The sequence below is a fragment of the Polypterus senegalus genome, chromosome 2 (genome assembly GCF_016835505.1).
Source record: "Polypterus senegalus isolate Bchr_013 chromosome 2, ASM1683550v1, whole genome shotgun sequence".
NCBI classification, from domain to species: domain Eukaryota; kingdom Metazoa; phylum Chordata; class Cladistia; order Polypteriformes; family Polypteridae; genus Polypterus; species Polypterus senegalus.
This window is the reverse complement of record NC_053155.1, coordinates 239435072-239462344: the sequence shown is the minus strand read 5'-3', so window position 1 is coordinate 239462344 and position 27273 is coordinate 239435072. Positions and strand designations below refer to the sequence as shown.

The 27273-nt window shown below is 37.2% G+C and overlaps 1 protein-coding gene across 1 annotated transcript in view; it reads left to right on the top strand.

Annotated features, from left to right (window-relative positions):
* Positions 1–27273, top strand: part of rbm26 (RNA binding motif protein 26) — a 166717-nt gene that overhangs the window by 95085 nt on the left and 44359 nt on the right. The window contains exons 12-14 of the mRNA XM_039745376.1: positions 5765–5929; positions 6021–6152; positions 23065–23136. Coding sequence (XP_039601310.1) covers positions 5765–5929; positions 6021–6152; positions 23065–23136 — 369 coding nt within the window. The remainder of the gene's footprint in view (positions 1–5764; positions 5930–6020; positions 6153–23064; positions 23137–27273) is intronic.

Here is a 27273-nt window from a genome sequence, read left to right as displayed (position 1 = left end):
CCAGAGGAATGCGGGGCCGGGCTGCTCCCCTCACCGCTCCCCCTCTTCACGCGCGCCGGAGGACTTTTCTCACATCACCCGCCCCTCTGCCCAGCATCCCAACGGGAGCACCTCCTTCCTCTCCTGTCTGTTGTAAGGTGGGCGGCACACATGCTGCTTGAGGGTGCGGCACGGACTGCAGCCTTTTGAGTCTGTGATTCCCATGGTGGGGTTGGAGGGGATGTGGTATAGCGGGTCCACAGCTCAAAATTGAAAAGGCCAGTTTTAACAGATAATTGCCGCTACTCGCGGCAAAGGGGGTTATGGTAGAGTGGCCGGAGCGGTTTCCGGGAGCTTTGTGATGCGGGCAGTCCTCGCTAAGCGCACAGGTGAGGAGTCGTCCGCATCTGTAATTATTGTCGGGAGTTGCTAATCGCCACACCTGATCCACGACCCGTAATATTTAATGGAAGCTTTGGGGGCGGAGCTTAATAGGGAAGACCTGTGTGAAACACTTGAGAGGATCGAAGGGATGACAAAGGACAGCACAGTTAGTTATGAAAATGAAATCCTTAAAGTGTAGAATTCTCTGCCAAATAATCTTAAGTCAATGAAGGCGATTGCTTTCCTTACTTTATTTGGAACATCTTATGCTTGTGCGCAGCTGTTTCCAGCTTTGAATTAAATCAAATCTGACACCAGAAACAGACTAACAGATGACCTGAGTGCTGCATGTGTTGCTCTCAAGCTTACAAAGTATGAGCCAAGGTTAGACAAATTATCAGCATGCATACAACAGCAAAAAGCACATTAATTGTTCAAAAGCATACCGAATGCAAACTTTTACCTTTCAACAAAAAGTTGTTTGTATCATTGATTGTTCTGTTATTATGTTTTTCTTTTAAGACAAAAGATGTTAATGTATGAGTTGCTTTTCTAAACTAAAAGCTCAGTAGATAGACAGACAGAGCATCAGTATTGGCAGTTCAGTCCAATTTATCATCCAGCTGCACTCCCAGGTATTTATAGGTCTGTACCCTCTGCACACACTCACCTCTGATGATCACAGGGTCCATGAGGGGCCTGGGCCTCCTAAAATCCACCACCAGCTCCTTGGTTATGCTGGTGTTCAGTTTTAGGTGGTATTCAGGTTAAATTGCCATGTTGGCACTTTGCGATAAATAAGTGGGTTTTGGATTGCAGTTTGGGCACTTGGTTTCTAAATGGTTCGCCATCACTGTTATAGGCAGTGCTAAAAGTGGAACTTAATCACTGGCGATACTCTGTTGGCGTTTTGGTCCTCCACATGATACAGTATTATTTTTACATTTAATCAACACCCCCATATAAGCATGTAAAAACTGAAGAATTGTTGGTGTCCTGGTTAGAGGTGGATCATGTCCTATAGGGTGTTGTGTCCTTGCTGTCTTAACTCCACTCATGACGGTGGCAGTGAGCAGATGAGCAACAGGGAAAAGTATTCTTACCTAAAGAAAAATAGGTAAAAGAATCTGATAATATAATTACAGTAAAACCTTGGATTGTGATTAACTTGTCCTGCGAGTGTTTTGCAAGATGAGCTAAAATTTTTAATAAGTTTTAGCTTGATAAACGAGCGAGGTCTTGCAGTACGAGTAGTACATAGATGCTTTGTCTGCTCAGTGTTACGTGATCACAACTGAGCTGATGGTGGTTCTTTATCACTGCGGGATTGTGGGTAATCGTCTCCCATTCTCTGTCTCAGTCGGCGTGCTTCACTCATATAGTTAACATCTGTATACTTTTTACTATAGCATTGTGACCACGTGTGTGTGTTGTAATGTGTGAGTCCCAGTCTTGCACCCCAAAACACGAAGCTGAGTCTCAGTACTTTAGCAACACCAGCTTTATTCAGCTTCAAACAGGAACAGCACGGTTATTTATTGTAGCGGGATCTGCCACTCTCTTATACACAGACACAGCAGTCAGGTAGGGTCATGGCCAGATTAGTGGCGAAGTAATACTGCGCCCTGCGCATTTATAATGTTCTATGTATCACCTATCAACGGCACTTATCGCATGTCCGCAATCTTTTCGGATTCACTTTTACGGCGAACTGCTACAGCGCTGGGAGCCTGCGGTTACTTCAGGACAGTCTTCCGCGTGTCGTCCCATTGGGTGAAATCCCAAAATAGTAGTGACTCTTCACGCAAAAGCAACTGTCATTGGATAGGTTCCTTGTTAAAGTCACAAAAAAGAAGATTCCAGTGAGCAAACAGATACAGGGATTCTTTTAGAGTGAAAGTCATCCTACACAATAACCCTCCATTTTACTCGTCTCCCTCACACTAGCCATGATTGTTTTCAAAGGTAAAGTGCAGGCTGATTTGTTTTATGTATTTCTACTTGATATTTTGTATTAATCATTTTTATATGAATAGTTTTGGGTTGTGGAACAAATCATCTGAGTTTCCATTATTTCTTATGGGGAAATTTGCTTTGATATACTAGTGCTTTGGATTACAAGCACGTTTCCGGATCGAATTATGCTTGCAATTCAAGGTTCCACTGTATTTTTAATTTCCTTTTACTGTCAGAGTAATGTCTCATAAATGTGGAAAGCATATTTTCTTAAGTCAAAACTTGTGCTGCTTAAAAGTGGACATATTTGGTAAGCTTTATGGCATTTTCATTCAGCTGTAGATCCAGGTCCCAATTAGCCCTTATTGTAAGCTACAAGAATAGATGCAGTATTTTTAAGCTTTCCAGTTTTCCATCACCTTCTGACACATTTCCAAATTTGCCACATCAGCTCCCATAATTGTGTTGGCATTCCTGGTAAACTGCTGGTTCTTTTTTAAACTTAAATTGTCAAACCACAGTATAAGCAGTGAAGCTAAAAGGGATGGCAGACTGGATAATACTATGATAAAAATATAACACAAGGTCCCGGTCTACTTAAATAGTCTTAAGTTTACGGATGAGAAATAAGTGCTGATAGGATTTTTTTTTGTATTTAAATTTCAATTTAGATTATTATGTGAGTTCGTAAAGTATTTCTTTTCAGTCACTATTTCTACTTAACAAATTTCTGCCTTCAAATATTATATTTTTAATCATCTTGACATTCGGAGGAAGAGTTCTTTTTGCATCTATTTACTAAACAGTCATTTTGTTTAAAATGATGGATTCTGTTCTAATTTAGAAAAAGTTCCTTATTTCCTAACCTATTGCTTTTAATATTTAATTTGGTTTTAAACATAGCTGTTGAATATCCTAGTTTTGATACTGCAATTGCTTTTCTTCAGCGGTTATGTCTGAAATATTTTGCAATAAGATAGATGTGCACTCAAAGCATATTTTTATTATTTTCTAAATGTCTCCTGTTTTTCACCAGTTATTTTTTGTGCTATTTCATCAAGCCTATGGAATGGGATTCATCCTGACTAGCAGCGTCATGGTGAATTTCTCACATAAAAGTTTCATTGTACATTATACACATAAACAGAAATCTTACTTATTGCACTAATTTTGTATTTTTGGTAAAAGCCTTAGATTCTTTGAAAGAGCCAAACTACCTGCATGTTGTACTTTCCTTGGTGTGTCATGAGCATGCACAATAAAAAAACTTACAAAATGAAAAGGGCAGAGTGTTCAGTAGAGCAGAGTGAAAGTCCACAAACCAATTATCAAATGTTTTAAGGCATGAGCAGTCAAAATTATATTAATAAAAGAACTGAGATCAATGTTTTTGAGTGAGTAAACTCACTAATACCAACCAAACTGTAAATACACGGAAAGAGCATGCAGACTTTGGTGCTGTGAGGCAGGAATCACAATTCTGAGCTATCAGTCTGCCTATGTGAAAACACCTGTACAGTAATCCCTCCTCAATCGCGGGGGTTGTGTTCCAGAACCCCCCGCGATAGGTGAAAATCCGCGAAGTAGAAACCGTATGTTTGTATGGTTATTTTTATATATTTTAAGCCCTTAGAAACTCTCCCACACTGTTTATAAATATTCTCCACACAGTTATACAGTAAACCCTTGTTTATCGCGGTTAATCCGCTCCAGACAGATAAATGAATTTCCACGAAGTAGGATTCTTTATTTATAAATCTTTATTTATAAATATTTTCGCAGTTAGAACATAGAAAACCTGTTTACGACTTTCTAAATACGTTTTTTAACATTATTAGAACCCTCTAGACATGAAATAACACCCTTTAGTCAAAAGTTTAAACTGAGCTCCATGATAAAACAGAGAAGACAGTTCTTTCTCACAATTAAAAGAATGCAAACATATCTTCCTCTTCAAAGGAGTGCCGTCAGGAGCACAGAATATTAGAGAGAGAGAAAAGTAAACAAAAATCAATAGGGCTGTTGGGTTTTAAGTAAACGAAGCACCGCGATAAAGCCTTAATGAAGGATCAATGTGAAGGTAGTCTTTTCAGCATTTTTTAGAGGAGCGTCCGTATCTTCTAAGCAAACAGCCCCTCTGCTCACACCCACTCAGTCAGGCGCAGACAAAAAGCAAACAATCAAAAATCAATATTGGCTGTTAGAGCTTTGAAATGTGCGAAGCACCGCGCAGGAAGCATATCGTATATCATCGCGGAGTTTTATTTAATATGTAATACGTGCTCTGATTAGGTAGGTTCTCAGCCATCCGCCAGTAGCGTCCCTTGTATGAAATCAGCTGGGCAAACAAACTGAGGAAGCGTGTACCATAAATTAAAATACCCATTGTCCGCAGAAATCAGCGAACCAGCAAAAAATCCGTTATATTTATTTAAACATGCTTACATTTAAAATCCACGATGGAGTGAAGCCGCGAAAGTCGAAGTGCGATATAGCGAGGGATCACTGTACTGAATTTACTAAACTTATTAAGCTTGTGCAAATTAGCATTGCTAAATTGGCCCTAGTTTATGAATGTTCACCCTGCTATGGACTGGTCAACTGTCTAGGGATTGTTCATACCTTGCACCCAGTGCATGCTGACATATGCTTCACCTGCCCTATGACCCTGCCTTGGGTAAGTGAGTTAGGTAGGTAGATGGTTGGATGGATGGTTGGATGCCTGTAGGATCTGTTTAGTTCTTGACACTTGATTGCATGCGCTTCGCATTCTCAATAATCTTTTTCACCAAAGCAAATCAATCCAGTGGCAGCTGGTGACATCTTTGTGAAATAATGACATATGCTTCCCTATAATGAAGGAATATAAGCAATTGTGTGATTATTGTCCAGTTGTCTACAGAACAGAGAGGGCAATTTTCATTTGGGAATTCAACATTCAGTGTTAATAAAGATACATGGCTAGGACTTTTCATGTTGAATCCATGTCCTGGCCCTGGAGGGTTTAATGGAGAAAGACGAGCAATAAAGTGAAGCGAGATGGTTGAATCTCACAATGTTTTTCTTTTTGCTTTTTTTTTTCCTTTTCCTAAAATGATATGGATACTCTATTTTGTGATGTGTATGTTATCCCAAGATGTGGATCAATACTCTGTAATGTTTTTGGCTTGATAAATTGACATTCAGTAAGTTCTCAGGCTTTTTGTCTCACATTGGCACCCTTGGTACCCTTAAACTCCATTATATAATGTAAGAGCGGGCTGATGATGTTTGTAAAGCACCTTCCCTACATTATCTTACCATATTAATAAGTCCAGATTTTTAAAGTAACTCTGTTTCTGCATCTGCGATTAATTTAAGGGAATTTTCTTATAAGCCTACTTCTGCCCATCCAAAAAATAAAAGTAAGGTACTTGGTGACTAGCATTTTTTTCTTTTATTTTAGGTAGCTTATCATGGGGATCCAGAAGGTGCCCTAATTCAGTTCTCATCTCATGAAGAGGCAAAAAGAGCTATTTCAAGTACAGAAGCTGTGCTTAACAATCGGTTTATTAAGATGTTCTGGCATCGGGAAGACGCAGCATCACATTTACCACCTCCTGTAGAAAAGGTTTTGTTTTAATTAAAAAAAAGGAGAGCTTTTGATTGTTTAAATTTGTGTGTATTATGTCATTTACTTTATTTATAAATATTATTTATAGGTACCTCTGACTTCAACACAGCCATCAAATATTACGTTACTTAAACAGTCTGTCAAGGATCGTTTGGGTCCCATACCAACAAGTACAGCTGAGCCAATGCACCCTCAAGCTTCCAACACAGTCATGGCACAGGTAAATTTGAAATGTGACTATTTTATAGTGTGTGCTTTGTAATGCTACTGCTTTTGCAAGTTGTATAAATAGACACCATGTCTAAAGAATATTCGTAAGCTTTTTGGTATAAATAGTAATTTGCATCATGTCTTCTTTTTTTGTGCTTTTATAAGCCCTTCTATGACAGAGCATACTAGTGGTATTTTATCACTCAAACTGGCATGAGAGCATCTGGATATTGTCAGTAAATCTTGAAGAATGTTATTAAATCAAGCTATCTTTACTATCTCAGTTTAGCAAATTGCCACTTTTCACTGTGAGAAATGAAAGGAAAAAATATAGAAGATTCAATCGTGGGTTTTACATTTGTATTTTGCCCTACACGCAAACGTTTTATTTTCTTATGTAGATCACTGCTAGGATTCAGACTTAATTTGATGAAGAAATGGAAATTATTTAGGTGAGAGCTCTTTGCTTATTAAGAGTTCTCTGACTCTAGAAATTATTGGTATGTGTTAACTGATCACCATTCATGTACACAGCATCACTATATATTCAAATACAAAATACAAATACGGTATTTTAAATATTTACTCTGGCACCATCTATTGATTAGAAGCTCTTATTGTTATTTGATACGGGGAAACAATCTTTCCCTATTAGATTATTTCTTTAACTAAACATACAGTTGTGGGTTTTTCTTGGCTTCTTGACAAATGATCCTTGCAGTTGTGAATGAAATCTTGGTTGGTCTACCTGACCCTGGCTTGGTAACAACAGAACCCTTAACAGGCATATTCAGATCTCTGGATATCGTTTTATATCCTTTTCCTGATTTATACAATTCAACAACCTTTTTTCACAGGTCCATTAACAATTCTTTTGCTTTCCACATTACTTGGTGTCCAGCAGAGTCAGTGCAGCTCTGCATGAATTTAAATGTTCTGTTCATACACAAACAGTAATTACAATCAAAGAAGTTACAGATGTGGACACTCTCCATTAATTACCCTTAATATAATCATGTGTGTATATTATCAGCTTCAGCATTCAAGGGTATGTAAACTTTTGATCAGGCCCATTTGGTTGTTATCCTTACGATTTAAAAAATACACACACAATTATGTGATAATAAATTTCTTTGCTCGAGGCACACTCCCTAATTAAAAGGAAAGCTTTCTGCATTATTACTTACATTTTCCAAACAATGGACAATATTTCAGGAATTTTGCCTGGGTATGTAAACTTATGAGCACAATTGTATATTATACGTAAAAGCTTATGTTTTGTGTGTCTTGTATTAGAATGCTGTTTCATTCAGTAATGTTTCCTATATGTTATCCAATTGCTGCGAGATACACTGCAGTTTTTGAAGATTTTAAGAACTGGCAGTGTTTTGAACTGCTTGAATTTAGTCTTTGCCCTTCGGTGTAGATTAGATTAACTTTCGTTGTGCATACTGTTTAATAATCTTTTAACTAAACACACTAAATAAAGCACTGTAGTTAAGAAGGCCATGTTCTAGTAGTAATATTTATGTGTATGGTGTGCAGCTGCCTTGTTTGCCAAGGAGACATTCTCACTAAAAACTTCATAATTTTCCTTTGTTTAACGTTTTGTTTTTCGCCCTTAATTTCTTTATAAATTCATTTTTTCATTCCAGGTTATTTGAACTTTGTCTTTGAACCCAGTAACAACTAGGGTTAGATGATATATTGTGATTATTTTGTCCGAAAAACACAATATTCAGTATTCCTCAATAATGTTTTTAAAGACCTTTTAAGATTTAAGATCAGCACCATAAAGTTTATATAGTTGAAAACCTCTTATAATATGAAAACAGGTTTTTTTCCCCCAAAATTAAATAATTTTGTGAACAGGTGTGTCTTAAAGGGTCAGATAAATTACATAAAACAAAAATGATTGCAAAAAACATATATTTTCTACTTATTTGAGTTTCTGTTGTATGTACTGTATTGCATTTAACACCTTGTATGCTGTTTTGGCATTTATGGCTACCAGTCAGTAAATATGGCATGCACTCCCTTTTTGACTCTTTTTTACATAAGTAAAGACAAAACTCTTGATTGATTACCATGATAATCCCAAAACATAATACATGTTTATGTAAGTTATACATGTTTTGGTTTACATCAGTTGCATTGATTTCAAATTATGTACTTGCATATATGTTCCTTTACTCACCTGTAGCTGTATGATGTGTGGGTTATTATGTAACATTCACCGAAATATAAAGTACTACATTTGGGGTCATTTAACTTTATTTTACATTCAATGTTCTTAACAGAAATTAAATACCATATTGGAACCCAGGAAGAAGATTATCATCTTAATTGCAGCAGAGTCATACACAGATAAATAGCAATGGTCATATAATGAAAAAGAATAAATATTTTTCTTTCTTTTCAAGAATATTTGTCTCATGAATATTAGTGAAAGAAAATAATGATTTCTGAAAGGGCTTGTATGAGTGATCACTTAACCTAGTCAGTTGATTCTTGCCCAGTGCCAGTTTTGAGGAATAGAAGCTGCTTGGGGGCAGTATACTCTACATGTATACTGTTTGCATTGGAAGATTATTAGAGAGGAGCAAATGTATAAATGGGAGATGGAGATTTAGCAACTCCACCTGGTCTATAGATAGCACATTGTCCCAGAATGAAGCATGTGACAGTAGTTTTTCTTTAATGGAATATACATGGTGAATGCTAGAAACTAGAAGAATAAAGAAATGTCAGGGTCGTGAGAGATATTCATCTATATATTATATTATATACATAATTTCAATGAATCTTACATAATATCTAAGAGAATACAGTACAAAGGGATTATGCTGTATAACTCTGCGGGGAATATTTATAAACAGTGTGGGAGAGTTTATAAGGGCTTAAAATATATAAAAAAAAACATACAAACATATGGTTTCTACTTCGCGGATTTCCACCTATTGCAGGGGGGTCTGGAACGCAACCCCCGCGATCGAGGAGGGATTACTGTATATTCATTGTCTGTCCTCATTACATGTTAATTCAACTTCAACCTCATTTCCTCTACTCTCTTATCTCTCCTTTTCTTGTGCTCCTGATTATCTCATTTCTTATTCTTTCCTTCTTTGTAACATAAGATTGTACATCTCAATATTCTGATTTCTGCCACATCCAACAGCTTCGACTGTGCTCCCTTTACTGCCTATGCCTCAGATCCATACCTCATTGCTGGTCTTACTGCTATCCTAAAAATCTTACTTTTAACCTTCACCTCAATTCTTTAATCACCTAATACTCCTGATACCCTCTTCCAGTTCTTCCATCCACACTACACTCTGCATCCAGTTCTCTCTCTTGGGTTACCACTGATTCTAGGCATTTAAACTTATCCACTCTTTTCAATAGGTCTTCCTGCAATCTAACTTCCAAATCATGATCATAATTAAACCTGAAAGATTTTGTCATGTTCCTATTTACATTCAGTCCTCTTATATTCCAAATCCCTTTTCCATTCCACAACATAATCATCAACAGTCATGCACCAGAGTGATTGATCTTTTATTCAAAGAATCACACATCCATAACCAGATCAAAGAGGTATGACATTAAAGAAGATCCCTGGAGCAGACCCACACTAACTCAGGTCTTGTCTGTTATCCCAACACTGCTTTTAACCCAGGTCCTCCAACCTCGTTCATATCCAGGACTTTTGTTACTTCTATCTCTGATACAACCTGATTTTGCTGTCTTCCATTTTGGATGCTTCATTCTTTAATTCACAGACAGATATACTAAAATCTAATACCTGTAATACATTTTGTGCTCTCAGATAGGGATGCATCATATAGAACTATGTAGTAGTATCACAAATTGAAACATCTGCATGTTAAATGAAGAAAGTTTGACTGTCTGATGTGAATAATCTTAACCAGCTTATATATACAAAAATAAGTTTATATATCCTTCATGATTCAAGATGGTAATCCTCCCTGCCAGTTATATTTACTAAAAAATAAATTATCTTGGGAAAATTCATTCTAGTGAATTCCATTTCGTACAGTTTGAATGCTGCATACATATGTGAAAGGCAAATAATGTGCCGATCGCTACAGTTTTCAGATTGCGGTAAATCCTGTGGCCACTGGCATTACCATCCATTTAAGAATTTGTCAGCTGATACGCACATGTCCAATGTAGGTGAACATGTTACATGCATTTTTGGTCTTGGTTAGTGAGATCAGAGATATTTTTGCAAACAATGTGGAAATGCTAGTATGAACAAAGATTTTTGTTTAAAAATGCCATTTTAAAATGAAAACTTATTAGTTAATAACAAACAATGCATATATATTTTTCAAAGTCAAATTTTTCCTCTATGTTAGATACATCTGGATTTTCTTTATATTAATTGTAACACAACTGTTTCACAGTAATTAAAACTTTTTCTCTCATCTTTATTGTAATGAAGAATGTTTTTGCAAGTGGTGTTTTAGATATGCTGTAGTATGCTGGTTTAGTAGATGCATCCAGTGACAACTAATGGAAATTGTAGGAAAAATGCTTAAATTACTTTTACTTACTCATAATATTTCTATTCGAAATTTGGCTGCTTTGAGTTAAATTAGCTTATTTGTATTTTATTAAATTGTGGTGATCTCTATTACCGCCTCATTGTTGAGATTGTTTGCATTCAATTTTCCAGTTTTGGCATTTAAGAAAAGATGTGACAGAATATAGTGCATTCTCAAACAAGAATTTGTAAATAGTGTTTACATTTTGGGTTTTCTGGTTGATCTTTTATATTTTGACTTATTGTTTAAAGGCTGTGATGTTTCTTTACATAAGTTGACAGTCATGCGAAAAAGTAAGTACATACCCTGGTAAATGTTGATTTTTTCCAAAGTATTTGAACAGGCAAACAGTAGATCTTCATGCAAATGGTGTCTACAAATAAAGATACTATTCCATGCGAAATTCTTTCAGTTGCGAGATGTTTGTTGGTTTTCTTGCATGTTCCCTCGGTTTCAAATAGTCCTACAACATTTCCGTAGGATTCAAAACTCATTCCTTGATTCATCTGTATTTCTTAACACACCTCTCATGCAAGTTACATTTATGCAAACTCTTTCTGAATTCAGTGACATGCAATTTGATATAAATTTTTGCAAGTTGCTTGCAGATCCCACAATTCAATTTTGGGGTTTGTGAAGACTTCATTCACTATCAAACAGTTAGCTCTTGGACTGAATTTATTTGGCCAGTCAGTCATGGACAGTCTTTTGAAATTTCCGCGACTTGTGGATGATTGATTTCAAATAATTTCATGATTATTTTTTTAAGTCACTTACCAGACTTGAATACATCCACAACTTTCTGAGTGTCTTGAAAGGGCCTTTTGATCTTGACATAATGACACTACATACATCTAGAGTAAAAAGAACACCAGTCCTTTGGTATCTGTGGTTTAAGTAAGACAGATTACACCTGCACCCTCCCTAAAGAGGTTCTAATAATTGGCACTTTATCTGGAAAACCTAATTCATATTTTATTAATTTAAAGTGATGATGAATGTAGGGATATATTTTTTTCTCATGACAAATGTGCATTTTTGTTAAAGCAGATTATGTGAATGAATACACCATGTCAATATGTCCGTGTCAATTGTTCAGGTATATTGCCTTTATCTGTAGGCACTATTTGCACAAAAATGTAATGTTTGCATGTTCAAATATGTTGAAAAAGTCAAAAGTTATGTACTTAAAATTTTCACATCACTGTAAAGTGGCACGCAAAATTTTGTTCACCCTTGCTTGAAATGTTTGTTGATGTGACTAGTAAAGTGAGCAGAAGATGAGGTCAGCTGATTACCAAAGGGCATAAAGTTAAAGATGACACATTTCTTTAATATTATAAACAAGATTACATTTATATTTCCATCGTTAACATGTACAAATACCAAAAAAAATTAAAAGGGCCAGAAGCGAAAGTTTATTTACCCAACATGGTCAGTACTTAGTAACACCCCTTTTGGCAAGTATCTCAGCTTGTAAACGCTTTTTCTAGGCAGCTAAGAGTCTTTCAATTCTTATTTGGAGTATTTTTGCCCATTTCCTCATTGTAAAAGGCTTCTAGTTCTGCAAGACTCTTGGCCTGTCTTGCATGCACTGCTCTTTTGCGATCTATATACAGATTTTCACCTCTTGAGGTATTCCGTTGTAGATTTTTAGGATCATTATCTTGTCTTAGGATCCATCTTCTTTTTAACCAACTATTTTACAAATGGTGATGTTTGCTTTCTGAATTTGCAAGTATTTATTTGAATCCATTCTTCCCTTTACCAATGACATGTTCCCAGTGCCAATGACTGCAACACAAGCCCAGAACATGATTTATCCCCTCCCTCCATGCTTAATAGTTGTAGAGGTGTTCTTTTCTTTGAATATGGCACCCTTTTTTTTTCCAAACATACCTTTGCACATTGTGGCCAAAAAGTTTCTATTTTCACTTCATCAGTCCACAGGAATTTTTTCCAAAATTCATCAGGTATGTTCAGATGATCATTGCAGATTCAGGAGCTGGATTTTGTGGCTAGGACACAGGAAAGGTTTTCTTCTGCTGACTCTACCATAAAGGCTATATTTGTTCAGATATCACTGCATAGTGGAACAGTGCACCACCACTCCAGAGTCTGTTAAATCTTCCTGAAGGTCTTTTTCAGTCATATGGAGGATTTATTTGCCTTTCCAGCAATCCAATGAGCAGTTGTTTCCAAAAGTTTTCCTGGTCTTCAGACCTCAACTTGACCTCCACAATTCCTGTTAACTGCCATTTCTTAATAACATTCCGAACTGAGGAAACAGATACCTGAAAACACTTTATCATCATGTCGCCTTCTGCTTTGTGTATTTTTTTCTGCAAAAAAGGAAATGAAAATTAAAATTACAAAATGAAAGTGCAACCTCTCTTTTGCAATTTCATTTTCAAAGTCCGCCTGCAAAAATGCTGCAAACATTTAAATGAAATAACATAATTTCCATTTTTCTTTTCAAAGTCAGTATGCACGAATGCTACAAATATTTGAATTAAAATGAAATGGGATTTGGTCTCGTCCGATGCGAGAGATGGACGTCTGAAGTGGAGCTCCGCTAGCAGTGGTGCTATTTTTCATATTATTTGCTTATTATTCTGAGATATCCTGTATTTATTCAACCCGAGAGGGACTGCTACAGTATATGTAAGCACATATAAACATGGCCAACAAGAAGGGGCGTTCGAAAGAATCGAAAACTAAAGCTACATCCAAGCTGCGATCAGCAAGCCCCAGTTCAAAATACGGCCTATAGGAGACAGACCTGGATCAGATGGGCGAAAGCACAGACTCCTCGGGACCACGGTCCGCTACATCGCCGGCTGAGAGCGAAAAGGGGAGCGAAGGTGCGATCGTGAGTGCAGATGTGGATAGCTCGCCGATTGGAGAAGATTACCTGAAACTGGAAAGGGCCGGGAAGTTCGCGGCTTCAATTACGCAATTACGCGAGCCTGGAGCAGCGGGGACACCGGCTTCAGCAAAGTCTGCTGCTTCATCTACGGTACAAGAAGGCACAATTGAACTATCTGAACTGAAGGTGTTGCTCGCTGAGCTCACGCAAGATATAAAGAAAAGCGAGAAGGCTAATGAGAAAGCAACGGCAAAGGCACTTGAGAGACTGAAACAGGAATTGAAACAGGAGATGAAACAGGCCAATGAATGGCTGCGACAGGAATTCCAACGGGAAATCCAACAGGCAAATGAAAGGCTGCGTCAAGAGGTGCAACTTGAACTTCGACAGGTGCTGGGTAAAATTGAAGAGCGCATTCAGGAAAACTCGGTTAAACTGAGCACGCTTGCTGATCAATTGGAGCATCTTAAGGAGACATTCACGAATCGGATTGAAATGGCCGAACATTTAGCTGCCAGTGCCGAGGAAAGAGCAGTAAATGTCAGTTCCGAATGCAAAAAACTCGGAGAAAAACTTGGAGACAGACTGGCTGCTTTAGAAGATGGGAGTAGAAGGTATAATGTCAGAATTGAAGGTCTGCCGGAGAATCGAGAAAGTTCAAACCCTGTGAAATTCGCAGCTGAACTTTTTTCTAAAATAATCGGGGCGACTTTAAAGCAGAATCTGAGATAGCAGCGGCTTACCGCGCACGGATCAAACACCGTCAGACCCCGACCAAGATCTTTTATAGTTCGTTTTGAACGATTATCATTTAAGCTAGAGGTGATGGCACTCCTCAGAAACAAGGAAGATATTATATATGAAAATAACCACATTCGTATCTTCCCTGACTTCTCTCCAGCAACAGCTATTAAACGCGCAGCCTTCTATAATATTAAACAGCGGCTACGGCAAGCCAGTGTCAAATACAGCCTCCTGTATCCGGCAAAACTGAAAGTGGAATGGCAGGTCATTTCTATGTCTTGCTAGCAAGGAAGAAGCAGAAAATGAATTAAGAAAGCTGATCCCGGGACTATTCTGATACATAATAGTGAGTCATGGCGGTAAATGATAAAGCTAGGATTAATAATCTACTGTCTGATCTATTGTTTTAAAATACGGGTTTTTATCAGCATATATTCTCATATATTCTTATTATTACTTAGTATTACTAGGGCGCTATCTGTTTATGTTTTATTGTGCTTACTTTTTCCTCTTTTTTTTTTTTTTTTTTCTCTTTTCTTTTCTAATTATTTCATGTGTACCCTAAATGAGACTGTTCAATATCATACCCTTGGTTTACTGTTATTGCTATTACTGCATTAAGACTTGTTATGCTTATTTTGGACACATCTTTAACACCATCACCTGGGTTTATTATCTGGGTGTATCATCTTAATGCACTAAAATTGCTGAAGACTATATATATATTTTAAGTGCAAAATTCTTTTTTTTTTTCTTTTTTTTCTCTTTTAAAGACTATATTGGTAACAGATATCTCTATCTTTTAACCCTAAAGCGCCACTGAATGGGGGCTTGTTGTGCTTTGGACGTGCTCTGTCTCTGGGTATGTCAGAGGACTGGGACTGCGTGAAGTGGGTTTTAGCCTCACTTGGGGAGGCAAAAAGGGAGGGTGGGGGTTAAGGGGGGAAGAGAAAGAGAGCAGGCTTGATCTATACCTAATCTATCATCTCAATCTTTATAATTATAACTATCAACGTAATAATAAGCTGCATGGCAACAACTCTTGGGGAAATAGGAAATTAAGACCTAAACTATCTCACTTCCAGTTAAGACTATAAAATGACATCAAAAACTCAGAATCAGTGTCTCCATGATGGGACAGTTAACCTCGTAAGCTGGAATGTTAAAGGCCCGAATCACGAATTAAAGAGAAAGAAAGTACTTTCTCACCTAACAGGTCTAAATGCTAAAATAGTATTTTTACAGGAAACCCACTTACTAAGCAAGGATCAGTTCCGGCTGCAAAAAGACTGGACTGGCCAAATGTTCCATTCTAGTTTTACAAAGAAAACTAGAGGGTGGGAATTCTCATACATAGAACAGTACCATTTGTAGCATCAGATGTAGTATTGGATCCTGAAGGGAGATATGTAATGGTCATGGGAGACTTATCTAACTGTAAAATGATTTTGATAAATGTTTATGCACCTAATGTTGATGATAAGGAATTTATACAAAATTTATTTGCATCCATTCCCAATCTGAACACTCATAAAGTTATAATGGCTGGGGGCTTTAATTGTGTTTAAATCCACTTTTAGATAGACTTCCTCCACAGGGGAACGCAACTAACACGCAAAGATAATTACAAAGTTTATAACTGATCACAACTTATCAGATCCCTGGAGGTTTTTAAACCCAAATTCAAGAACATATTCTTTCTACTCACCAGTACATCATTGCTACTCAAGGATTGATTACTTCTTTATAGATAATAACTTCTTGCCTAAGATTAAATCTTGTAAATACGATGCTATTGTTATTTCGACCATGCACCTATGATCTTGGAGCTGAAATTACTAAGCCCCATACACTCACCCCAGATGGCCTCAACCGCTTCTATTAGCTGACGAGAATTGTACTGAATTTATATCCAAACAAATCAAATTCTTTCTAGAGACAAATACATCCCCGAGATCTCTGCAGGAATACTCTGGGAAACTCTTAAGGCCTTCTTAAGAGGACAGATTATCTCATATCTTTACCACAGAAATAAATCCGAAGCAAGAAAGTAGCAGAGATAAAAAGCGAAATTACTAAAATAGATGAAGAACATGCCAGACTACCAAGCGAGACTCTACATAGGAGGAGGCAGGCTCTACATTCAGAATTAAACCTCTTGACAACTAAAGAAACTGAACAACTAATTTACAAATCCAGACATCATTACTATGAACATGGAGAGAAAGCTAATAAGCTTTTAGCTCAACAAATTCACAAGCAAGAAGTGCACAGCGCAATCTCGGTAATCACTAACACGAACGGAGATAAAATCATCGAACACAAAAATATAATGCACACTTTCAGAGACTACTATAAATCCCTATATACTACTGAGTTTAAAGAAGACAATATACAATCTAATGCATTTCTGGATACATTACAGATACCACAAATAGACGCTTTTAGTGTGGAGGAACTTGATAAACCTCTGGCATTATCAGAATTACTAGATGCTATAAAGTCACTCCAAGGTGGAAAAGCAGCAGGCCCTGACGGCTACCCTGCAGAGTTTTACAAGAAATTCTCCGCTCAGCTAGCTCCCCTCCTATTAGCAACATTTACAGAAGCCAGAGATAACCAATCTCTTCCACAAACCTTTCGCCAAGCACTAATCACTGTCTTTCCAAAACAAAATAAGGACTTATTACAATGTGCATCATACAGACCAATTTCACTTCTGAATAACGTTAAAATACTCTCTAAAATCATAGCCAGAAGGATGGAGAAAGTGCTCCCTCGGTAATATCACAAGACCAAACTGGATTTATTAGGGGCCGACACTTATCTTCAAATCTTTGACGCCTGTTTAATGTAATATACTCACCAACTAAATCAAACACCCCAGAAATATTATTATCATTGGATGCAGAAAAAGCATTCGACATGATTGAATGGAAATACCTTTTTACTACATTGGAGAAGTTTGGGTTTGGCGCTTAGATTTGTGCATGGATTAAATTACTGTATACTAACCCAGAAGCTGGGGCGGCACGGTGGCGCAGTGGTAGCGCTGCTGCCTCGCAGTTAGGAGACCCGGGTTCGCTTCCCGGGTCTTCCCTGCGTAGAGTTTGCATGTTCTCCCCGTGTCTGCGTGGGTTTCCTCCAGGCGCTCCAGTTTCCTCCCGCAATCCAAAGACATGCAGGTTAAGTGGATTGGCGATTCTAAATTGGCCCTAGTGTGTGCCTGATGTGTGGGTGTGTTTGTGTGTGTCCTGCGGTGGGTTGGCACCCTGCCCAGGATTGGTTCCTGCCTTGTGCCCTGTGTTGGCTGGGATTGGCTCCAGCAGACCCCCGTGACCCTGTATTCGGATTCAGCTGGTTAGTAAATGGATGGATGGATAACCCAGAAGCTTCAGTTTGCATCAATAACATTTGCTCAGACTACTTTAAACTAGAACGTGGCACTAGTCAAGGATGCCCCTTGTCACCACTGCTGTTTGCGATTGCCATTGAACCACTGGCAATACATTGTCAAAATACTGATCAGTATCAATCAGGACTGGAAGAGAAAATCTGATGATATGGTACTGTATATGTCGGACCCAGAAAATTCTGTGCCTGCAGTCTTAGCAGCACTCACAGAATTTCAAAAGATCTCTGGTCTCAGAATTAATCTGAATAAAAGTGTACTCTTTCCAGTGAATTCTCAAGCATATAATATTAGATTAGACACCCAACCTTTTATCATTGCAGAACTGTTTAAATACCTAGGGGTAAACATCACAAGCTTTAAACATAAAGCTCTTTATCAACAAAATTTCGCCATCTGCATGGAAAAAATTAAACAAAAAAAAAGACTTGCATAGATGGTCAACTCTTCATCTCACTCTAGCTGGAAGAATTAACACTGTTAAGACGAATATTCTTCCTAAGCTCCTTTTTTTATTTCAAAACATCCCAATATACATTAATAAATCATTCTTTAAGCAATTAGATTCAACAATAACCTAATTTATTTGGAATTCAAAACATCCACGCATCAAAAGAGCGACCCTGTAAAGACAAAAGGAAGAAGCCGGCATGGCTCTACCTAACTTCCAGTTTTATTACTGGGCGGCAAATATACAGGCGATAAGAACCTGGACACAAATAGAAGAACATACACAGGCTTGGACCGCAATAGAAGTAAAATCCTGCAGTACTTCTTTGTATTCCTTGCTCTGCGCTCCAATAAACACACGTTATCGGCAATACACTAATAACCCAATTGTGCTCCACTCACTTAAAATCTGAAACCAATGTAGAAAGCATTTTAAGACAGAGAAGCTTCTATGTGTGGCACCCCTGCAAGAGAACCACCTCTTTTAACCTTCACAAACATATGCAGTTTTTAATATTTGGAAAATAATTGGAATTAACTTGCTTAGAGATCTTTATATAGACGTCGTCTTTGCATCCTATGAACAATTACGTTCCAAATTTAACATTCCAGCTACACATTTCTTTCACTATCTTCAAATCAGGAACTTTGTTAAACAGAACCTTCCAGATTTTCCTCATCTTGCACCCTCATCAATGCTGGAAAAAATATTGCTCAATCTCAAGGAATTAGACTCCATCTCTACAATATATAAAATCATTTTACAATCCCTTCCTTTCAAAGATCCAAGAGGACACTGGGAAAAAGATCTCTCAATTAATATATCAGAAAAGGAGTGGAAAGTAGCAATGCAGAGAATTCACTCGAGCTCCATATGCGCAAAGCATACAATTATACAACTCAAAATTATATATCGAGCACATCTGTCTCGATCAAAACTCTCCAAAATGTTTCCAGGGCATGATCCAACCTGCGAACGTTGCAGCCAAGTCCCAGCCTCACTGGGTCACATGTTCTGGGCCTGCACCAAATTAACATTATTCTGGACAAAAATTTTTAATTACCTTTCAGACAGCCTTGGACTCACAATCCCTCCTAACCCATTAACAGCTGTGTTTGGGGTTCTTCCAGAGGGGCTTAAAGTGGAGAAGGACAAGCAAATTGTGATTGCATTCACTACACTGTTGGCACGCAGCCTTATTCTGATAAACTGGAAGAACCCAAACTCTCCTCTTTTAAGTCAGTGGGAAACCGATGTGTTATATCATTTGAAATTGGAAAAAATCAAATACTCAGTTAGAGGATCCGTACAGACTTTTTCAAAACATGGCAGGATCTAATCAGTAATATTTTAAAATAAGTTTATAAAGCACAGAGAATTTATTAATTTAGGTATGTTTACAAGCCTTAAATTTTACGCCGTTTGGCTTGCTCTCTCTCTCAAGGGTGGGGATTGATCTGTTCTTAACTCAATTCTTCTTTTTGTAAAAACTTGATTGTTTTGTATGGATTGTAATAAAATTAATTCAAATAAATTAATAAATAAATAAAATAAAATGAAATGCCACGTTTGCAATTTCATTTTCAAAATTTACTTGCAAGGATGCGGCAGAATGTTCAATTAAAATGAAATAATCCCATTTGCAATTTCAATTTCAAAGTCTATGTGCAAGAATGCTGCAGAAATTAAATTTACATTGAAATAACCCCATTTGTTATTTAATTTTCAGCCTGATCCGCAATGAAGCTACAAGTGAAAATGAAAGACGCAAACAAGCACTGGCGCACCCTGCTTCTCATTAAATTTTCATTTTTCACTTTGCATTTACATTTTAAATTTCTCAACATGCAAAAACCAAGGGTCAGTGGGCTGAGATAAGATTTCAATATGTGACAATCATTTTTGGAAGGTACCAACAGCTTCTGATAAGATGGAAAGTGGTATTTAAGAAACAGCGAGAGAGTTAATGAAGGTGGCAAATTGTGAGGGTGAAATTTTTATATTAATTAGATGCAAAGTGATTTAGATCACCAAAACGGAGGTAAGTGATGTTGGATGGCGGAATTTATGTGAGGTTGTACATTGCCTGAGTAAAGCATCAGTGGACATGGCAACCCACACAGCACCAGGTCGGCCTCGGTTGAACATTACCATAGAAGTGTTAAAAACATCTCTGCTCTTCTCATCTAAGTAATATAACATTTTCATCCTCACAGTCTGCCAACTTCATTAACTCTCTCTTTGGCCTTTCTTGCACCCCACTTTCCATCTAATTAGAAGCTGCGGGTACCTTACAAAAATCATTTTGTCACAGGTTGAAGTCTCATCCCCACATATTAACTCACACTGTTTGTTGAGAACTTGAAAATGAAAATGCAAAGTGGAAAATGAAAATTCAATGAGCAGCAGGTGGCGCCAGTGCTTATTTGCATTTTACTTTTCATTTTTCCAGCTTCATTGCGGTTTAGGCTGAAAATGAAATAACAAATGGTGGTTTTTCATATTAATTCTACTTTTTGCAGTATTCTTGCGTGCATACAGTAATCCCTCGCTATATCGCGCTTTGACTTTCGCGGCTTCACTCTATCGCGGATTTTATATGAAAGTATAACTAAATATATAACGCGAATTTTTCGCTGCTTCGCGGGTTCTGTGGACAATGTGTCTTTTTTACTTCCTGTACATGCTTCCTCAGTTGGTTTGCCCAGTTGATTTCATACAAGGGACGCCATTGGCAGATGACTGAGAAGCTAACCAATCAGAGCACGCAGTTAAGTTCCTGCCTGCTGAATGCAGTGTTAACCAGGAAGTCTCGTCTCGCTCATTCAGCATCAACATGTTTCGCTGTGTAGAGTTGTGCTCTTTTGTGTTTATCTTTGTGCATAGTCAAGCCCTTCATTATGGCTCCAAAATGATCTGCTACTGCTTCAGGGGCCGTGTCCAAGCAAAGCGGAAGATGTTAACGATTGCCGAAAAGGTAAAGCGTTTTGGATTTGTTGAAGGCTACGATTCTTTTATTTAAAAAGTAGGAAAGGAATATAAGATCTATGGCCGCAGTGTCCTTTTAACCAGGGTGCAAAACGAGTTGTAAGTGGATGTAATAAGGCAGTAGTTTGGATGGAATCTGCTTTAGGGATTTGGATTGAAGACTGCCAGAAGAACAACGGCAGTGCTTCACAATCGCCTGAAGTGGCTCCTTTGGAAGAGCTGTAACGCTCTCCTTTGTTGTGCAGTAAAATTAAACTCATTGTTATCGGACAAGTGTTGGTGAGTAACCATAATTAATTTTCTACTTACAGTATTTAGTACATGTACGTACGTTTAGTGTCACTGTACACACACATTTACTGTATACTATTTTTGTTGCATTGTACGTATTTATTGCTGGTGGCATGTCTATCGTTATGGCTGTAACATATGTGATATCGGAGACGCTCAATATCTTTAAAATAATATTTAGGTTTTACTGTATATAAACAGTGTGTTTATATACATAATTTCAATGAATCTTACCTAATATCTAAGAGAATACAAAGGGATTATGCTGTATAACTCTGCGGGGAATATTTATAAACAGTGTGGGAGAGTTTATAAGGGCTTAAAATATATAAAAATAACCATACAAACATATGGTTTCTACTTCACGGATTTTCACCTATCGCGGGGTGGTCTGGAACGCAACCCCCGCGATTGAGGAGGGATTACTGTATATTCATTGTCTGTCCTCATTACATGTTAATTCAACTTCAACCTCAATCCTCTACTCTCTTATCTCTCCTTTTCTTGTGCTCCTGATTATCTCATTTCTTATTCTGTCCATCTTTGTAACATCAGATTGTACATCTCTAATTTTCACCTATCGCGGGGGGGGGGTCTGGAACGCAACCCCCACGATAGAGGAGGGATTACTGTACTTTGAAAATAAAATTGCAAGAGATTGCATTTTCATTTCATAATTTTTCATTTCCTTTTATACAGAAAATACCTCCCATATTTTGCAATCATTAATTACTTTATTTTTCAGAGTGCTGGGCAGAGAAGCCATGGCTGCTGATTGTTGGGATAATGTTTAAGGAGTCAAGGAATTTATACAGTTTTACAGTTTGCATCATGTGGGGTTTCCTAACAATGACTGTGAAAAGCAATAGCCCTAATGAGCTAATTAAGGTCTGAGACCTTTGGAAACGTTATCAGAGACTTTGCATATCTTAGCGTGCCAAAACTTTTAAATGGTGCTGCTTTCCTTTTTTCACTTTACAATTGTACAAATCAAAAATAATAGACTAATCTTTCATAAAATGCTGGAAAATGTGTCATTTTATGCTTTTTGGTGATTAATCTTCTGCTCACTTGGTTATTCACAGTAACAGACATTTTAAGCAAGGTTGCCCAAATATTTGCATGCTACTGTATCTTACTTTAAACTGCAAGTGTACATTTAGCATTTTCATTGAGAGTAACACTTCCTGTATAACTGATACCATTGATTCTAATTTGCAAAATGTATGTATTTATTTGGTTAATCTATTTGACATACTTTTATCCAGTTTTCTGCTTTAGTCTGGGGTCCTTGTTTACTGAAACATTTTTAAACTCAATTTAGTCTTTTTTGTTCACTATGGTAATGTTTGCACTTTTCTTAACATGATGCTATAATTTGTGCTATTTCTATCCTGTATCATAATACTTTTGAACTCCTTTTAATGTAAAGGAAGGGAATTAAAAAAAAATTGTACAGCCTTAGGCTAGTCTTAATGGTTACTATTTAAAGCCCAGAATTTTGCAGTATTAATAGAGTATAAAGCAGTCTACCTGTATAACAGTTGGCAAAGGAGTGATTTTACATATTAACAACTCATTTATTTCAATCTTCAGAACCCAGGAAAACCTTCTGTAAAGGAGCGGTTGGGATTTTCCTCTAAATCAACACCAGCTACTGCTGAAAAGGTATATTATTCTTAAATTTTTCATTGTAAGAAAATTTTCATCTGCTGATTCATATATTCTGCTATTTTATATTTGTTTTTTTACTTAAATATTCTTTATATTTTTTTAAGCCTAACTACATTTTTCTAGTGACTTTTTTTTTGCTGATGTATACATTGTAGTTTTCTTTGTTTTCAATTCACTCCTCTGTCAATTTAAGAAATTCCTTAAAAAAAGTATAATATAAGCTGATTAACTCTGTAAATTCTACAATTTCATAAGTCACCACCTTAAAAGATGGTGGTAACATTGCCTTTCTTATATTTTATCAGTGCATCTTCAGACAGAGTATAGTCTTATACAGTATTTTAACATGAGCACCAATTGTAATATATAGGTTACTGGAAAAAATCAGTTGAAATTTGCTAGTTAGAAACTGTATACAGTAGTTTACCTCACAAATTCAGTGTTTTCCTGGACTTTATATATGTGTAAAATTAGTTCATAGTATATGTTAGCTTAATGTTAGAGAATAATTACACTGTATCGTAGAGAAAAAGAAAAGACTGCTTCAAAACGTAGACAAAGCCAGTATTAGAATAACAAACATTTTTTCCTAAAAAAGTGCAAAACCATTTTAAAGGCACTAAATATCAGTTAAAACTTAATGCAAGTAATTGTACAGAAGTGTAGAAATAAGTTCTTAGGGATACTAATGCAAGAATGTAAATGTGACGTATTACACGTTGTAAGTGCAAATTTTAGGTTTGTATACACAATATGAAGTCTGAAAATTGAAAATACTCTCAATGAGTAGGATTTTGGAGTCGTAAAAGACTCCGTATTATCAATTGCCAGACATTGTACAGGAGTCATTGTGCTAATAGAATATTAGACTATATAGCACAATATGTAAAGTACAAGTCCACAGATGTTATGTTCAAACTTCATAATGCACTGGTTAGACCTGACCTGGAATATAGTATGCGGTTTTAGTTTTCAGGCAACAGTATGAGTATAGCATCTGAGGGGGGAAAAAAACAGAAAAGAACAACTAGGTTATTTCTGGGGCTACAGGGGAATAATTATGATTAAAGATTAAAAGAGCTATGACTTTTCATTTTAAGCAAAAGAAGGCTGTGGTGACATGATTGAAGTTTTCAAAATTATGAAGGGAATTAATACAGTGGATCGTGACTGTTTTTTTAAAATCAGTTCATCAAGAAGGGGCCAAAGTTGGAAACCTTTTGTACAAACAGGACGTTTTCTTCACACAGAGAACAATAGACACATGGAATAAGTCGCCGAGTAGTGTGGAAAGCAAAAGGACTTTAGGGACTTTCAAAACTCGACTTAATGATGTAATTTTGGAAGAATTAAGTGGATAGGGCTGGCAAGATTTGTTGTGCTGAATGGCCTGTTTTCATCTACAGTAGATTGTTCTAATGTTCTAAAGAACAATGTGTACTTTGACTGAGTAAGGGCATTTGGTGGCTGTGATTAAAAATAATTATGGTTCAACAGGCTCCAAGGCATTCCACAAAAAATACTTTTATGGGATAGTGACAAGGAAGATGGCTATGTGTGTGTACGCTAAAATGGGATGAAGTGAAATCTTGTGGCCTGAGTGGTTAGTTACAGCAATGTTGCAAATCATATAGAATATATAAACATCTGTCAAACTACACAGCTTTTCCAGTGATTACTTTTCAACATCATCGTATTGAGTCAGGTAGTACTGGCACTCTTCAGTGGCCACTTCTTATGTTGTGCGACCTTCTCAGCAGTTCAGTCAATCCTGTCTGCGACTCGCTGAGAAAAGATCAAATGAGTTTGATTTTTCTCTTAACTCATAGTGATGTTTTATGCAAGAGTTGACAACCAGTGAATGCTCACCCGAGGTTAGGAGTATGCGTTGATTGCACATTGCCTCACACAACACACGCCCCCTGGATTAGCAGCCACAAGAAAGGGAGGAAATTTGGAATTTTAGACTATACAAACAGAAGAGAAACTTGTTTGTCCTATCAAGACAGAATGATAAAAAAGGGAAAACAAAGGCATTATGGCTGAATTTGCCATACTTGGAAAGCATGTGCACAGACACTGGAACTATCAGGCAACACATTGAGTGTCAGAATGCAGCATGCTTGAAATACTTTAGAAATATGAGCCTTTTCTAAAAAGTTACCTTCTAGTCATGTTATCTGACATCTTCGAGACTATGTGATTCTGCAACTGAAGTTGTTAACTTTATTGTGGAATCCAGTTAGAATTCATGTAGTGTGTCACCAGCCTACAGTGGTGTGAAAAACTCTTTGCCCCCTTCCTGATTTCTTATTCTTTTGCATGTTTGTCACACAATGTTTCTGATCATCAAACACATTTAACCATTAGTCAAATATAACTCAAGTAAACACAAAATGCAGTTTTTAAATGATGGTTTTTATTATTTAGGGAGAAAAAATTCCAAACCTACATGGCCCTGTGTGAAAAAGTAATTGCCCCCTTGTTAAAAAATAACCTAACTGTGGTGTATCACACCTGAGTTCAATTTCCGTAGCCACCCCCAGGCCTGATTACTGCCACATCTGTTTAAATCAAGAAATCACTTAAATAGGAGAGCTGCCTGACACAGAGAAGTAGACCAAAAGCACCTCAAAAGCTAGACATCATGCCAAGATCCAAAGAAATTCAGGAACAAATGAGAACAGAAGTAATTGAGATCTATCAGTCTGGTAAAGGTTATAAAGCCATTTCTAAAGCTTTGGGACTCCAGCGAACCACAGTGAGAGCCATTATCCACAAATGGCAAAAACATGGAACAGTGGTGAACCTTCCCAGGAGTGGCCGGCCGACCAAAATTACCCCAAGAGCGAGAGGCGACTCATCCGAGGGTCACAAAGACCCCAGGACAGCGTCTAAAGAACTGCAGGCCTCACTTGCCTCAATTAAGGTCAGTGTTCACGACTCCACCATAAGAAAGAGACTGGGCAAAAACGGCCTGCATGGCAGATTTCCAAGACGCAAACCACTGTTAAGCAAAAAGAACATTAGGGCTCGTCTCAATTTTGCTAAGAAACATCTCAATGATTGCAAAGACTTTTGGGAAAATACCTTGTGGACTGATGAGACAAAAGTTGAACTTTTTTGAAGGCAAATGTCCCGTTACATCTGGCGTAAAAGGAACACAGCATTTCAGAAAAGAACATCATACCAACAGTAAAATATGGTGGTGGTAGTGTGATGGTCTGGGGTTGTTTTGCTGCTTCAGGACCTGGAAGACTTGCTGTGATAGATAGAACCATGAATTCTACTGTCTACCAAAAATCCTGAAGGAGAATGTCCGGCCATCTGTTCGTCTACTCGAGCTGAAGCGATCTTGGGTGCTGCAACAGGACAATGACGCAAAACACACCAGCAAATCCACCTCTGAATGGCTGAAGAAAAACAAAATGAAGACTTTGGAGTGGCCTAGTCAAAGTCCTGACCTGAATCCAATTGAGATGCTATGGCATGACCTTAAAAAGGTGGTTCATGCTAGAAATCCCTCAAATAAAGCTGAATTACAACAATTCTGCAAAGATGAGTGGGCCAAAATTCCTCCAGAGCTGTAAAAGACTCATTGCAAGTTATCAAACGCTTGATTGCAGTTATTGCTGCTAAGGGTGGCCCAACCAGTTATTAGGTTCAGGGGCAATTACTTTTCACACAGGGCCATGTAGGTTTGGATTTTTTTCTCCCTAAATAATAAAAACCATCATTTAAAAACTGCATTTTGTGTTTACTTGTGTTATATTTGACTAATGGTTAAATGTGTTTGATGATCAGAAACATTTTGTGTGACAAACATGCAAAAGAATAAGAAATCAGGAAGGGGGCAAATAGTTTTTCACACCACTGTGTGTGTGTGTGTGTGTGTGTATATATATATATATATATATATATATATATATATATATATATATATATATATATATATATATATATATATATATATATATATATATATATATACACATACACACACACACATTCACCTAAAGGATTATTAGGAACACCTGTTCAATTTCTCATTAATGCAATTATCTAATCGACCAATCACATGGCAGTTGCTTCAATGCATTTAGGGGTGTGGTCCTTGTCAAGACAATCTCA